The sequence below is a fragment of the Acomys russatus genome, chromosome 24 (assembly GCF_903995435.1).
Source record: "Acomys russatus chromosome 24, mAcoRus1.1, whole genome shotgun sequence".
NCBI classification, from domain to species: domain Eukaryota; kingdom Metazoa; phylum Chordata; class Mammalia; order Rodentia; family Muridae; genus Acomys; species Acomys russatus.
In genome coordinates, this window is record NC_067160.1 from 50,925,741 (window position 1) to 50,938,691 (window position 12,951).

Genomic DNA, 12,951 nt, shown 5'->3' on the forward strand with positions numbered 1-12,951 from the left:
GTATACACAATAATAAATCAATCTTTTTTTAAAAACACATTTTAAAAAACAAAACAAGCCAGGCGGTGGTGGTGCACACCTTTAATCTCAGCACTTGAAGGCAGAGGCAGGTGGAACGCTGTGAGTTCAAGGCCAGCCTGGTCTACAAAGCGAGTCCAGGATAGTCAAGGCTACACAGAGAAACCCTGTCTCAAAAAACAAAAACAAAACAAACAAACAAAAAACAGGAGCCTATCTGTCTAGCCAGGGCTGACCACAGGCTGCCTGAGGGACCCATAGCAGTGTCTCTAAAGTGCAGCCCCTCATCCGCAGGTTTATACACCTGGCCCTGTGAGCTTGGTCTCCCCCCTCTCCCCTATCTCATCCCATGGTGACTTTGTTGATTTCCAGTTTTGTATTCTGAGGCTGGCCTCAATACACTCGTGTATGAAGGGGACTTTGAACTTCTGACTTCCCTGTCATGGAAACCAGGGCTTTCTATGTGCTGCCTAAGCACTCTACCAACTGAGCAGCACCTCCAGACCCATTCTTTTGGAGGCAAGGTCTCACTATGCAGCCCCAGGCTGAACTCCTGGTACCCCTGCCTCAGCTTTTTGGTTGTTGGAATTACACGTGTGTGCTACCATCCTTGCTAAGTGGGGACGCTGGTTTCTCCACAATTTCTTCGGAGGTAGAACTACTCATCTGCCCATTTGACAGGTGGAGGCTTGGGGAGACATGTCACTGCCCGGAGCTCCACAGTTGGTGAGGGACGTAACCAGGATAACCCTCATGGCCAGGATTCTGGTGACGTCCAGTGGAAACCAGCTGCATGGCGGAGGCAGGGTTAAGGCAGGCCGCCTTGGCTTCTCTTGACTGACAAGCCCCAGCAGCCCCTACTGCACAGAGCAGACCACAGAACAGAGGCTGCCAGAGAGGGGGGCAGCAGACCTCGCCTTTATTGCTAATACATTAGTCCCAGGGGCACCTGGGAAGAGCTGGAGCCAGGAGACAGTGGGGACAGGGCTTTCCCTAGCCCAGACTGCCCCACCCCACCCCTGTCCACGCAGGAGCTGGTCTGATCCCTGCCAACAAGGAGCCAGAGTTGAAAAGAAGTCCCTACTGGGAGATCAGGGCCCTGGGACTGGGGCTGGAGGGTAGTCCTTTGTGACCTCAGACCCATTACCCCCAAAACAGCTGTAAGCGTGGGCCTTGTGCCCAATGTCAAGGGCCCTAGAAATGTCCAGTGTTGGAAGCGGAGAGCTGGGGGGGTGGGAGGGGTGGACGACAGAGAGGTAGAGCCGAGATGGAATGGCTCTGCTCCCTGCCAGCATGGCCAGGGGCTGGTCAGAGGTCTGGGCCCCCTAGCAACTAGTCTCTGCAGCTAGGGGAGACTCAATGCATCGAGGGGGCTTCAGCAATGGCCCGCTCCATCCGCAGGTACCAAGGCTGGATGTGCGAGTGTCGCATCAGGTCATCGAAGGCCTCCAGACCCTCCATTACTCGCAGCACGCCATACACTGCCTAGGGAGGGGTCAAGGGACAGTCACTGCACTGGGCCCATGAGGGCACCAAGGCCTCAGATGAGGAGGGCAGGCATCCATGCTGCCTATTTGCTGCCAATTGTGTAGGATTTCTGGGAGGAGATATCTCAGCACCTGGTTGGACCCAGGCTCCCTGGCTCCAGGACTGCTCAAGGACAGGGCCTAAAGCCAGGCCAGTGACTGCCAGGGAAAACCTGGAACCCATGAACGCTGCAACTGAGCTGGGAAATCAGAGGGAGAACCTGGCCCTGCCATTGCTACTCAGGCCCCTGGATCCTGCCCAGCCCGAAACTATCCCCCTTTCAGGTATGAGACCCATGAAAGCTCTGTTTGCCCCACCCCCACCCCCGACCGGACAACACATGCACACAGGAACAGACACAGTTGCTCAGGGGAGCAGGAAGCTGTACAAGACTTTGCCTGGGCTTTCCCTCCCCAGCATCCCAAGGGGGAGCCTCGCTATCACCATCATACCTACCAGGTCAGCAAGGTTAGGCTTCTGACCCCCCATGAACGGCCGGTCTTTGCCCACGGCTGTCACCCATTTGTTGGCTGCCTCATAGAGGTCTGCACGTACGTCATCCTGCAGGTGGTGCCTGGGTAGGGACAGAGGCTGGTCAGGGAACCTAACCCTAACCCCAGCCCACATGAGCACAGCCTCCCCTGTATAAAGCAGAAAGGCTGGGTGACTAGGGTAACCCTAGGTAAGGGCATGGTGCCTACATGACTGAGCCCCTGCCCCCGATGAGGGATGGTGTGTGTCAAGACGAGGAAGGGCGGGACCCTGACAAGGAGGCAGAAGCAGAGGGCACAGGGCAGGGCCACGGCTTCTAACCCCAAAGCCTGGGCTGGGGAGTTATCAGACATGCTGGTCCCAGGCCAGGCTTGTCTATTCCAGGCCTCAGTTTCCCTTTTCCCTCCTGAGAGGGGGTTTGGTGGATGCTACACAGACTGCCATGCCTGGATTCGGGGGGGGGGGGGGGGGAGAGCCATCACCTGCTTTTGAGGCGCTTGCTGATGAGGTACATGGCAGCTGCACCCACATACTTGGCCATGGCGGCCTCCACAGCCCCAAACTTGCCCTCGCGGACAATGTAGTCGAAGGAGGCCAAGGCCTCGGCAGGTGTTCGGTACACGTTGGGGGAGATGAGGTGCACCAGCCAGTCATCCGCCCACTGCCGCCACTTCATCTCCTCCCTGCAGACACAGGACGACAGGGTGCTGTGCTGTCCCTGAGCCAGGGCCAGAGCTCTGCGCCAGCACTCAGCCTCCCACAGACTCCCCAGAGCAGTGGCTCTCCACCTCCCTAACACTGCAAACCCTTTAATACAGGTGAGCCCCGCCCCTCCCTCCCGCCCCCCCCCGCACCATAAAATCATTTTATTGCTACTTTATAACTGTAATTTTGCTACTGCTATGAATATGTAAATATGTGATATGCATGGTATTTGATATGCAACCCCTACGAAAGGGTCTTTGAACCCCGAAAAAGGGGGCCGAGGCCCACAAGTGGAGAGCCACTGCCCTGGAGTACCGGGCTTAGCCTGGCCCACCGCAGCCCTCCTGCAGCCACAGCTCCACTCACGCCCTGGCTTCCTTCCCGCCGTACATCCGCTGCACCTCCTTGTCGTTCAGCATGAGCCAGTACTTGTTGCAGAACTCGGTCACCTCTTTGCCCTGGTCATTCGTGGCCTTCATGGGTGGGTAATAGGTGATGACCTCTTCCAGGGGCTGCCTTCAGGGGAGGGCTACAGCTTCAGCGTGACCCCTCTTCCTGGCCCCCTGGCCTACCAACCCAGCCCAAGCCAGCCTCAGAGGGTCGCCTCCCTCACTTGCAGCAAAAGGGATTAGGTTAGGCAGGAGGGCTGCTTTCCTAACGGGACTTGATGCGGGAGCTTAAGGCAGGCAGGCGTTGGTTTGGTCTAGAACTCTCTCTAGTAGCCTCTCCCTTAGATAAGGGCCACCCAAGCCGGGAGCAACTTACCCTGAAACCAGGTAGGTCTTCAGAGCACTGATGATGACTGAGGAGTCATTCAGCTGTTGCTGGAAGAGAGGAAACAGCGTTTTTTGTGATGTCCTGGGCATACAAGCCACGCCCTCACCCAAAAGACAGGTTTGGATCAGAGGCTCTGGCTGGCAGCTGGCAGTGTGAGCCTCCTTAAACTACAACAACACCCAAAATGTCTGGTCCTTAAATGTGGGCACTGCTGATCCATCACAGATGCTCCCCCCAAAACCCATGTCCTGAGCTCACTGATCCTCGTCCTTGGGCCCTCTTTCTGAGTAAGGGTGACCAAGAATGGCCACTGGAAGAGCCTTGGCATTTGACCCCAACCCATGACTCACTTGGCTTCTTGGCACCAAGGGATGCACACAGTACCAAGGCCAGTGGCAGGATTTTTATCCTTATTGTCCCCACAGCCCCGGGCCTGGGCCAGCTCCAGGGGGCTGGAGAGATAGCTCAGGGGTTAAGAGCACTGACAGCTCTTCCAGAGGTCCTGAGTTCAATTCCCAGCAACCACATGGTGGCTCACAACCATCTATACAGGGATCTGCTGCCCTCTTCTGGCCTGCAGGTGCACATAGAGATAGCACTCTCATATGTACATAAAACAAACAAATCTTAAAAACAAACAAACAAAAGAGAGGCCAACTCTAATCCTTGCAAAGTAGCTCGCATCTATAATCCCTGCATATGGAAAGAAGGCTAGGTCTAGGCCAGCCAGGGGTACAGAATAAGACCCTGTCTCAAAACACTCATGAATGGCAGGGCATTGTGGTGGCTCATGCCTTTAATCCCAGCACTCAGGAAGCAGAGGTTGGTGGATCTTTGAGATCGAGGCCAGCCCAGCCTACAGAGTGAGTTCTAGGACAGCCAGGGCTACACAGAGAACCCTGTCTTGAAAAACCAAAATAAGGGCTGGAGGGATGGCTCAGAGGTTAAGAGCACTGTCTGGGGGAGGAAAAAAAAGGAAAAAAAAAAAAAAAAAAAAAAAAAGCACTGTCTGCTCTTCCAAAGGGCCTGAGTTCAATTCCCAGTAACCACATAGTGGTTCACAATCATCTATGTAATCAGGTACCCTCTTCTGGTGTACATGCAGGCCAAATATTGTGTATATATGATAAATAAAGAAATCTTAAAAGAAAGAAAGAAAGACCAAAATAAATAAATAACTCATGAACTGGGGTGTCTCATGATACCCAGAAACTAACAAAAATGTATTTTAAAAAACTTTTTTTGAAGGCAAGTATGGTGGCACACACCGTTCGAGGCCAGCCTGGTCTACAAAGCGAGTCTGGGGCAGCCAAGGCTACACAGAGAAACCCTGTCTTTTTTTTTTTTTTGAGACAGAGTCTTATTTTGTAGCCCGTGTGGCCTGAACTCAGACATCTTCCTATTTTTGTCTTACAGATGCAGGGCTTAAAAGTGTGCACCACTGTGCCTGATAAAGCTTTTTTTGTTTTTCAAATTATATTTTGTTTTCTTTGTGAGTGCCGCAGGTGGTGGTCAGAAGACTGGGCACGATGGCAATGTCCATCTTCCTAGCATTCACGGGGACAGAAGGATGTTGAGTTCTAGGGCAACTCAGGCTGCACATCAAGACTCTATACAAAACAAAACACAACAAAATGCCAGCCCATAGAGGCGAAAGCAGGGAAGCTGGCAGGGCTAGTGTGCTGGCTGGTCTTATGTTAACCTGACACAAGCTACTGCTATCTGAAAGGATGGAACTTCAATTGAAAAAAATGCCTCTGTAAGACTGGGCTGTAGGCATTTTCTTATTTAGTGAGTGATGGAGGAGGGTCCAGCCCACTGTGAGTGGTATCATCCGTAGGCTGGTGGTCCTTAGTTCTGTAAGAAAGCAGGCTGAGCAAGCCGTGGGGAGCAAGCCAGGAAGCAGCACCCCTCCACGGCTTCTGCATCAGCTCCTGCTTCCAGGTTCCTGCCCTGCACGAATTCCTGCCCTCGCTGCCTTTGAACTGGTGTTTCATCACAGCAAAAGAAACCCTAATAACAGCTGTGAGTTCGAGGCCAGCCTGGTCTACAAAGCGAGTCCAGGACAGCCAAGGCTACACAGAGAAACCCTGTCTCGAAAACAAAAAAGAAAGAAAGAAAACCCTAATAACAGCTAGTGAGTGGCAGAGCCACACCTGAGACCCAGACCACCCCACTGCAAAGCCAGTCTGTTCATCTTTAAGGGCATCCCTTCGTCACCCCCAAGACTCAGCAACCGTACCCACAGGCTTACACAGCCCAGGCCACACACACGGACCATTTCCCACTCCAGCTCTTGCCTCACAGTGGAGACCCAGGAGTCACAAGGTCTTTTAAAGTAAAAAGCAGAGTCAGAACAGGAAGACTCCCAGAGAGCGACATGAGGTGCCCAAGGCTCACCAAGCTGTCTCCTTCCTGGGCCACCAGGATGGGCACCTTCCTGTAGGAGGAAAATTTGATCTCAGCTCTTCTGACAGGGTTCACCTCCACCACCTCATAGGGCAGGGAGTGGAAGTCGAGGAAGGCACGGACTTTGCTGCAGAAGGGGCACGTCTTGTACTGGTACAGGGTCAGCTGCAGGTGGCTGGACAGGGACAGCTTGGGGAGAGAAAAAGAGAGACTGTGTCACCTGGAGGCCCAGAGTTCTTGCTCCATCCTCCACCCCACCCCCAGCAAGCCTTTCTTCAGGGAGTCATTGCAGCTGTAAGTGCCTGGCTGGTATACCACAGGGCCAGGGCTCAGCATTTGTGGAGGACGTGTGTGTGTGTGTGTGTGTGTGTGTGTGTGTGTGTGTGTGTGTGTGTGTGTGTCACGCGCTAGTAGTGGTGGTGGTGGTGTATGAATGAGTTCATCTTCCTCATGTCCCAAAGGGGACACAGTGCGTCCAAAGGGGACACAGTGTGTGTGGGGGTGGGGAGGTGGTCGTGGAGGATAAATGAATTCATCTTCCTCCTGTTCCAAAGGGGACACAAGACAGTCCCAGGGTGTGTCTCCCCGGAACCGCAACAGTCCTTAAGGTTCACCCCCACTTCTCCAACCCTTCCGGGGTAAGGGTCAGAGCTGACCAAGTGGCCAGGTAGCATCGTCCAGGAAGTGAGGTCCACCTCAGATCTCCAGAAGTGGAGGGAGGCTGGCTGCATCTGGCTCCTCTGAAGTCAGGTGAACCTGGCTACAGCTGCAGCCCACTCCCCTCGATTTTCAAATAGAAATCAGATGGCCAGGAAAGGGAGCAGCGAGCCACGGGGACTCCTACTGCCTTTCCAGTTCCTGCGTCCAGAAAAAGAGCATGGGAGGCAGAGTGGAGGAGGGCTACGACTCTGCAGCTCGTGAAATGTTAAAAGGCTGGAGCCGCCTCCAGGTCTGGCTACAGAGTCAGGTTCACTCGTTCCGTAAAAATTACTCGCGGTGCCCGCACACCCCCAAAACACAGTAGAGACCGTGCCATGCCTCGGACTCCTAGGGCCAAGACACTCGCCCAAGGTCACAAGCCGGCCACTCCTGACCTCAGCGACTCCCCGTCAGCAGCCCAGTGCCAGCCAAGTCTTACCTGCGCAGCCGGGCGCTCGGCGCGGAGGTCCTGGGAACGCAGATGCCACCGCACGGTGTGGTACAGCCCCAGCGCGCCGCCCAGGGCCAGCGCCGCCGCCCCCAGCAACCGCGGGCTCCCCTTGCTGACCGCGGCGCCCCGGTTTCCGGCCGCCGTCCTAGAGAAGCCAGCACGGCTCTGGGCCGAGAGTGACAGCCAGGGTCGTGTGCGCAGCCCCTCCGCCAGGACGCACCGGCTCGAGCCGAGCACCCACGCAACGCGCGCAGCCTGGGCCATGTTCTAGCTGCCGGCACGGCGGGCGGGCGGGCGGGCGGGCGCGCGAAACCAAAATGGCCAAGGCTCCAGAGCGCCTTAAAGAGACAGGACCCCGGGCCCCGCGTGTTGCCTAGGGTAACGATGACGCCAAGCAGGACCAGAGGCCTTTGCGGAGACTGGGAGCGCACGCCCATCAGGGAGACGGGGCACATCCCAAGGGCCCTTAGAAGTAGCTTGACGTTGCTGTCTTGGGGCGGGGTGTGTGTGCAGCGGTGACGTGTGATTCATGGTCAATCGTTTCCACTTCGTCCATCTACTCAAAAGAGTGTCAGGAAAAACGCCGGTCTAACAAGCCATGCACTCCCCAGAGGAGGTCCGACGCGATCTCCAGCTGGAGGTCTCAACATCTCAGACTCTTTCTGCCCTCCCGCAACGCTATACCGTTCTGCTGTGATACGAACCATAAACTTTTCTCAAAACCAACAGGGGCCTGGGAAACCACGTGCGGCGGAAATAGCTCACTTTGAGGGCCCGGCTCTCCAACACGGAGGCCTCAGGGGCAGAGAGGTACCGAGCGAAGGTTCCTGGACGCCCCTCGTCTTTGTCGAGCTCCCCGCCGGTCTTTTTTTTTTTTTTTTTTTTTTCCTTTCCCCGAGACAGGGTCTCTCTGTGTAGCCTTGGCTGTCCTGGACTCACTTTGTAGACCAGGCTGGTCTCGAACTCACAGCGATCCGCCTGCCTCTGCCTCCCGAGTGCTGGGATTAAAGGCGTGCGCCACCACGCCTGGCCGAGCTTGTCGATCTTAAGCGAGCGCCCGATCTCCACCGCCTGGGCTTCTCCGCGGATAGCCCCCGCACGACCCCTTCCCCAGGCTGGCAGGAGGCGGGGCGTACAAGTGGGCGGGGCGTGGAGGCGGGGTTCCTGGATGGGCGGGGGGAGGGCGGGGCGGGTGATGGAGATGGAGGGGTAGAGGGGGAGAAAGTGGCAGTGGCGTTCCCGGATTCGATCAGATTCTCCGCCTTCACCTTCTCCAGGGCCTGGCAGCTCCAGTGCCCACGCTATCCAGCCGCAACTGGATCCTGCGCCTGCAGGCCTGGGCGAGCGAAAAGGGTCAGGTGATCCCAAGGTGCTTTTATGTGAATACCCAGCTAGGATGAGAATAATGGGCTTAAAAGACACCGAGGATCCTGGCTCAAATCCCACCTCAGAGTTGGGCAGGAGTTGTCCCAAAATAGTCCCGGGACTAGCCGGGACGGGATCCCGGAACCAACCCCTGGAACTACCTGGGTTACTGTGCAAACCAATCACGTTCTACAGTTGGGCAAAACGAGGCAGCTTCAAGGATACTCGCCCATGTTAGATTTTTTTCCAGCAACTTCTTTAGCCCTTTAAAGGGCAGTTTAGGAGAGCTGGAGGGGGAGTTTGGCAGGTTCGATTGAAACCTGCTCCCTACCTACACCATCCTGCTATGACGTGTTTACAAAGCAAAATGCAGGAGGGATGGTGGAGAAGCAGCAAGCACAGGCTCGCTTGTCTCCTTGACGACGCTTGTCTCCTTGACGACGCCCAGTTTTCCCACCTGGGACACAGAAGTGATGATTGGCATCTCCTGCTGACCCTGCCACCCGCCACACTCTAACTTGTGTTCGAGTTATGAGAGCCTTTTAATCCCAGCGCTCAGGAGGCTGAGCTAGGCAGGTAGCTAAGGCGGGCCCATTCTAGGCTACACACTGAGCCTGTCTCCTCCTCTTCTTCATCATCACAGATAAATAAATTGAGAGCTGAATGGAGATAAGCTGTCAATAGGCTGGTTCCTGGAGAGAGGAGCAAAGGGCTGATCTTCGCATACACGAGCCAGCCTTTGCCAAGGAAACCCAATGTTGTGGACATACTTGGCAGAGTTCTTTTGTTCTGTCGTATTGTGGGGGGCTCTGCTTGGCCTACTACCCTTGGTACCTCTGTCCTGCCTCTTCATTCATCCTAACTACAGCCCTTCAAGCCCTAGTGGGCTTCATCTAAGAACTCAGCAAGCCGGGCAGCAGTGCCACAAGACTGAATTTAATCCCAGCACTGGGGAGGCAGAGGCAGGCGGAATGCTGTTGAGTTCAAGGCCAGCCTAGTCTACAAAGCGAGTCCAGGACAGCCCAGGCTACACAGAGAAATCCTGTCTCGAAAAAATAAACAACAACAAAAAACACAAACAAACAAAACAAGGACTCAGCAAGTGGGCTCAGCCTTCTCCTTTTTCAGTCAGGTAAAACCCATCCTAAATGTGTTTGGCATGCCTGCGTCCCTCCAAAATCTATAAACAGAAACTTAAGGCTAGAGCAGTCATAATAATGACTTGAGTTGTTTAGGGGGTGATTAAATCAGCTTTTATGAATGCAATGAACACTTTTACCAAAGGGCCCCAGGGAACCAACTAGACCTTCTGCCTGTCATTGTCTTCTGAGATGCAAGGCTGCCTGGACGGTACCAACTGTGGAGACCTGGCCAGACACCAAACCTGTTGATACCTCCATCTTGAACTTTCCAGCCTCCAGAGCTGTGAGAAGCCAGTTTCTTATCATTTATCTTCAGTCTGTGCCATTTGTTAGGGTAGCAGGAATGGAATGGAGCCTGTGGCTTCAGGGCGGCCCCATCCTGACCCCAGGCCTGGCTTTCCATGCACCTTTTCTGTACTTGGAACTTGGCCCATAGCCATCTCAACGGAGGCGCACCAATGTGCCAGCCTTTCCTCCTGGCCACTTTCTCACCTTCTGCTCCTGTCTTGGTGGCTAAGTAGGAGGCGAGGAGCCCACCCACACTCTGTTGTGCCTCGGGTGCCTGCCACCTAAGACTCCAGAGTTCCTCACCTGAGTCTCCTCCTACACAGAACCCACTCACAGCTTATTTGCAAAAGAATTGGGCTGACTGAGAAGCCCAGCTGTCTCATCACTCAGAGACAGGTGGGTCTACATAGTGAGTTCCATGGCAGCCAGAGCTACAGTGTGGGACCCTGGCTCAATAAATAAATGAATAAATAAATAGACAGACTATAGAGAGTACTTACTGTATGCTTCCATTTGGTTAAAGATCTGGTTGTTTGCTAGGTGTGGTGGCCACGCCTTTAATCCCAGCACTTGGGAGGCAGAGGCAGGCAGATCACTGTGAGTTCGAGGCCAGCCTGGTCTACAAAGCGAGTCCAGGACAGCCAAGGTTACACAGAGAAACCCTGTCTCGAAAAACAAAAACAAACAACCAAAACCAGCCAGATCTTTCCTTTGTTTGTTTTTTTGTTTTTCAAGACAGGGTTTCTCTGTGTAGCCCTGGCTGTCCTGGACTCTCTTTGTAGACAAGGCTGGCCTCGAACTCATAGAGATCTGAATGCTGAGATTAAAGGCGTGCACCATACGCTTGGCCAGTTCTGTATCTTTTTATGTTATGTGTATGGGTGGTTTCGCCTGCATCTAAGTGTGTACCATGTACACGCAGTACCTGCGTAGGCCAGAAGAGGGAGTGTGATCCCCTGAAACTGGAGTTACAGGGAGCTGTGAGCGCCACCATGGTGGGGTTAGGAATCAAAGAGTGTTTCTTAACTGCTGAGCCATCTCTCCAAGCCCTTATTTTTATTTTTAATCGTGTGTGTGTGTGTGTGTGTGTGTGTGTGTGTGTGTGTGTGTGTGTGTGTGTGTGTGTGTGTTATATGCATTGCATGCCTGTACATGCCTGAGGAGCCTATCAGATCTCTTGGAAACTACCTTACAGACAGCTGTGAGCTGCCGTGTGGGTGCTGGGAACCAAACCCAGTCCTTTGCAAGAGCAGCAAGCACTCTGAACCACTGAGTCATCACTCCAGCCTTGGTTTTATTTTGCTTTTGGATGAGGTCTCACTTTATAGCCCATGGCCTGGATCAGTCTACCTTTTCGGACCTCCTAAGTGCGGAATTGCAGGCTATATGAAGCCTTTCACACACATGCACAGTTAAAGCTAAAAATGTCCCTGTGGATTGTGAGTCCCACAGGTCCTTAGGAGTCTGTTGCTTCCTGGTTTGGTGTGTTCAGGGGAGGAAGGGCTCCTCAAAGTGCAGTCTGATGTTTAGCTTGGACTGCTTTTCAAATGGGTTCTCTTTGACATCTACTGGCCCCAGGAGATGGACCCCAACCTTGGGGCAAACAGTCTGACTCTAGCCTACAGCTCTAAGCCATAAGGGCTACAGAAGTAGGTAAGGAAGGGCCTTCTCCAGACCCACCCTAGCTCCTGGGAGGGACAATTTACAGCTAGAGGGACAGAAACTCAGGTGTGGGAAGATCCTCAGAGTCCCAAATAGCAGGCAGAGGCCTCTGGGTGGCTAACGTGCTCAGCACACTGTGAGGATAGGGTGGGACTTGATCTGCACTTGAGAGGGGAATGGCTTGTATGACCTTGGAGCTGTGGGCTAGAGTCCACAGATGCTCAGAAAAAGTCTAAGGCGCATCTTTAATCCCAGCACTCGGGAGGCAGAGGCAGGCAGATCACTGTGAGTTTGAGGCCAACCTGGTTTACAAAGCAAGTCCAGGACAGGCAAGACCAACACAGAGAGATCCTGTCTCGGAAAAAAAAAAAAAAAAAGTCTAAGGCAGACCTTGCTCGGAAATTTGTCCCGAGCCCCTGGTTTCTACTCTGCTCTCTGCCTTCCACTGTTACTGGCCTCCAACCCTTCTTGAGGCTGCTATGAGCTCCACAGTGCACCTGCCTTGCTGTAATGGGCTGGCACTGTGAGACACCATGAGCCTTCCATCCTTTAAACTGTGCAACATATATATATATATATATATATATATATATATATATTTTTTTTTTTTTTGGTTTTTTTTTTTTTTTTTTTTTTTTTGGTTTTTTGAGACAGGGTTTCTCTGTGTAGCCTTGGCCATCCTGGACTCACTTTGTAGACCAGGCTGGCCTCAAACTCACAGCGATCCGCCTGCCTCTGCCTCCCGAGTGCTGGGATTAAAGGCGTGTACCACCACGCCCGGCTAACTGCAATATTTTGTTAATAGAAATGAACTGTCGTGGCTACAAGGAGATTAGGAAAGGCCACACCATAGAAGATGGTGATGGGACCCCAGGCAGGTGACAATGGAGGATGCTAGACACAGATAATTCTTGGACCCATGGAAGGAGAAAGAAAAAAGAAAAACCTAAGCAAAACAAAGGAGTATGTATTTATTTATTGTGTGTGTGTGCGTGTGTGTGCAGGTGTGTGAAGGGAGGCCACACACGCTGTGTGAAAATCAGAGGATAATGCTGGGCGTGGTGGCACACGCCTTTAATTCCAGCACTCGGGAGGCAGAAGCAGGTGGGTCGCTGTGAGTTCGAGGCCAGCCTGGTCTACAAAGTGAGTCCAGGACAGCCAAGGCTACACAGAGAAACCCTGTTTCGAAAAACCAAACCAAACCAACAACAAAAACAAAAATAAGAAAGAAAAAAGAAAATAAAAGAAAATCAGAGGATAACTTTGGAAGTTGGCTCTCTCCTTCTACCATGAAGGTTCCAGGGACAGAGCTCAGGATATCAAGATTAGAGCCAACAGTGAGCCACCTTGCCTACCTCCTGTCTCTCTCTTTTTTTAAAATACAGGGCCCCACGCTATAATCCACACTATGTTAGA

At 53.3% G+C, this 12,951-nt stretch overlaps 1 protein-coding gene across 1 annotated transcript; it reads right to left on the minus strand.

The window, feature by feature from the left end:
• Positions 1 to 1,274: 1,274 nt before the first annotated feature.
• Ptges2 (prostaglandin E synthase 2) lies at positions 1,275 to 7,342 on the minus strand. Its single transcript, XM_051166908.1, has 7 exons — positions 7,067 to 7,342; positions 5,920 to 6,117; positions 3,508 to 3,566; positions 3,109 to 3,258; positions 2,520 to 2,720; positions 2,002 to 2,119; positions 1,275 to 1,503 (listed from the first exon to the last, which is right to left on the minus strand). The coding sequence occupies exons 1-7, from the start codon at positions 7,340 to 7,342 to the stop codon at positions 1,375 to 1,377; spliced, it is 1,131 nt and encodes a 376-aa protein (XP_051022865.1). The 3' UTR covers positions 1,275 to 1,374.
• Positions 7,343 to 12,951: the final 5,609 nt, after the last annotated feature.

What these genes read in the sequence shown, in the direction of transcription:
- Ptges2 (XM_051166908.1), bottom strand. Translation starts at nt 7,342, where the DNA reads ATGGCCCAGGCTGCGCGCGTTGCGTGGGTGCTCGGCTCGAGCCGGTGC. An exon ending in CCCAGGAAGGAGACAGCTTG is followed by an intron (nt 3,567 to 5,919) that starts GTGAGCCTTGGG and finishes CCTCTCTTCCAG; the next exon opens with CAACAGCTGAATGACTCCTC. An exon ending in GGCGGGAAGGAAGCCAGGGC is followed by an intron (nt 2,721 to 3,108) that starts GTGAGTGGAGCT and finishes CTGTGTCTGCAG; the next exon opens with GGAGGAGATGAAGTGGCGGC.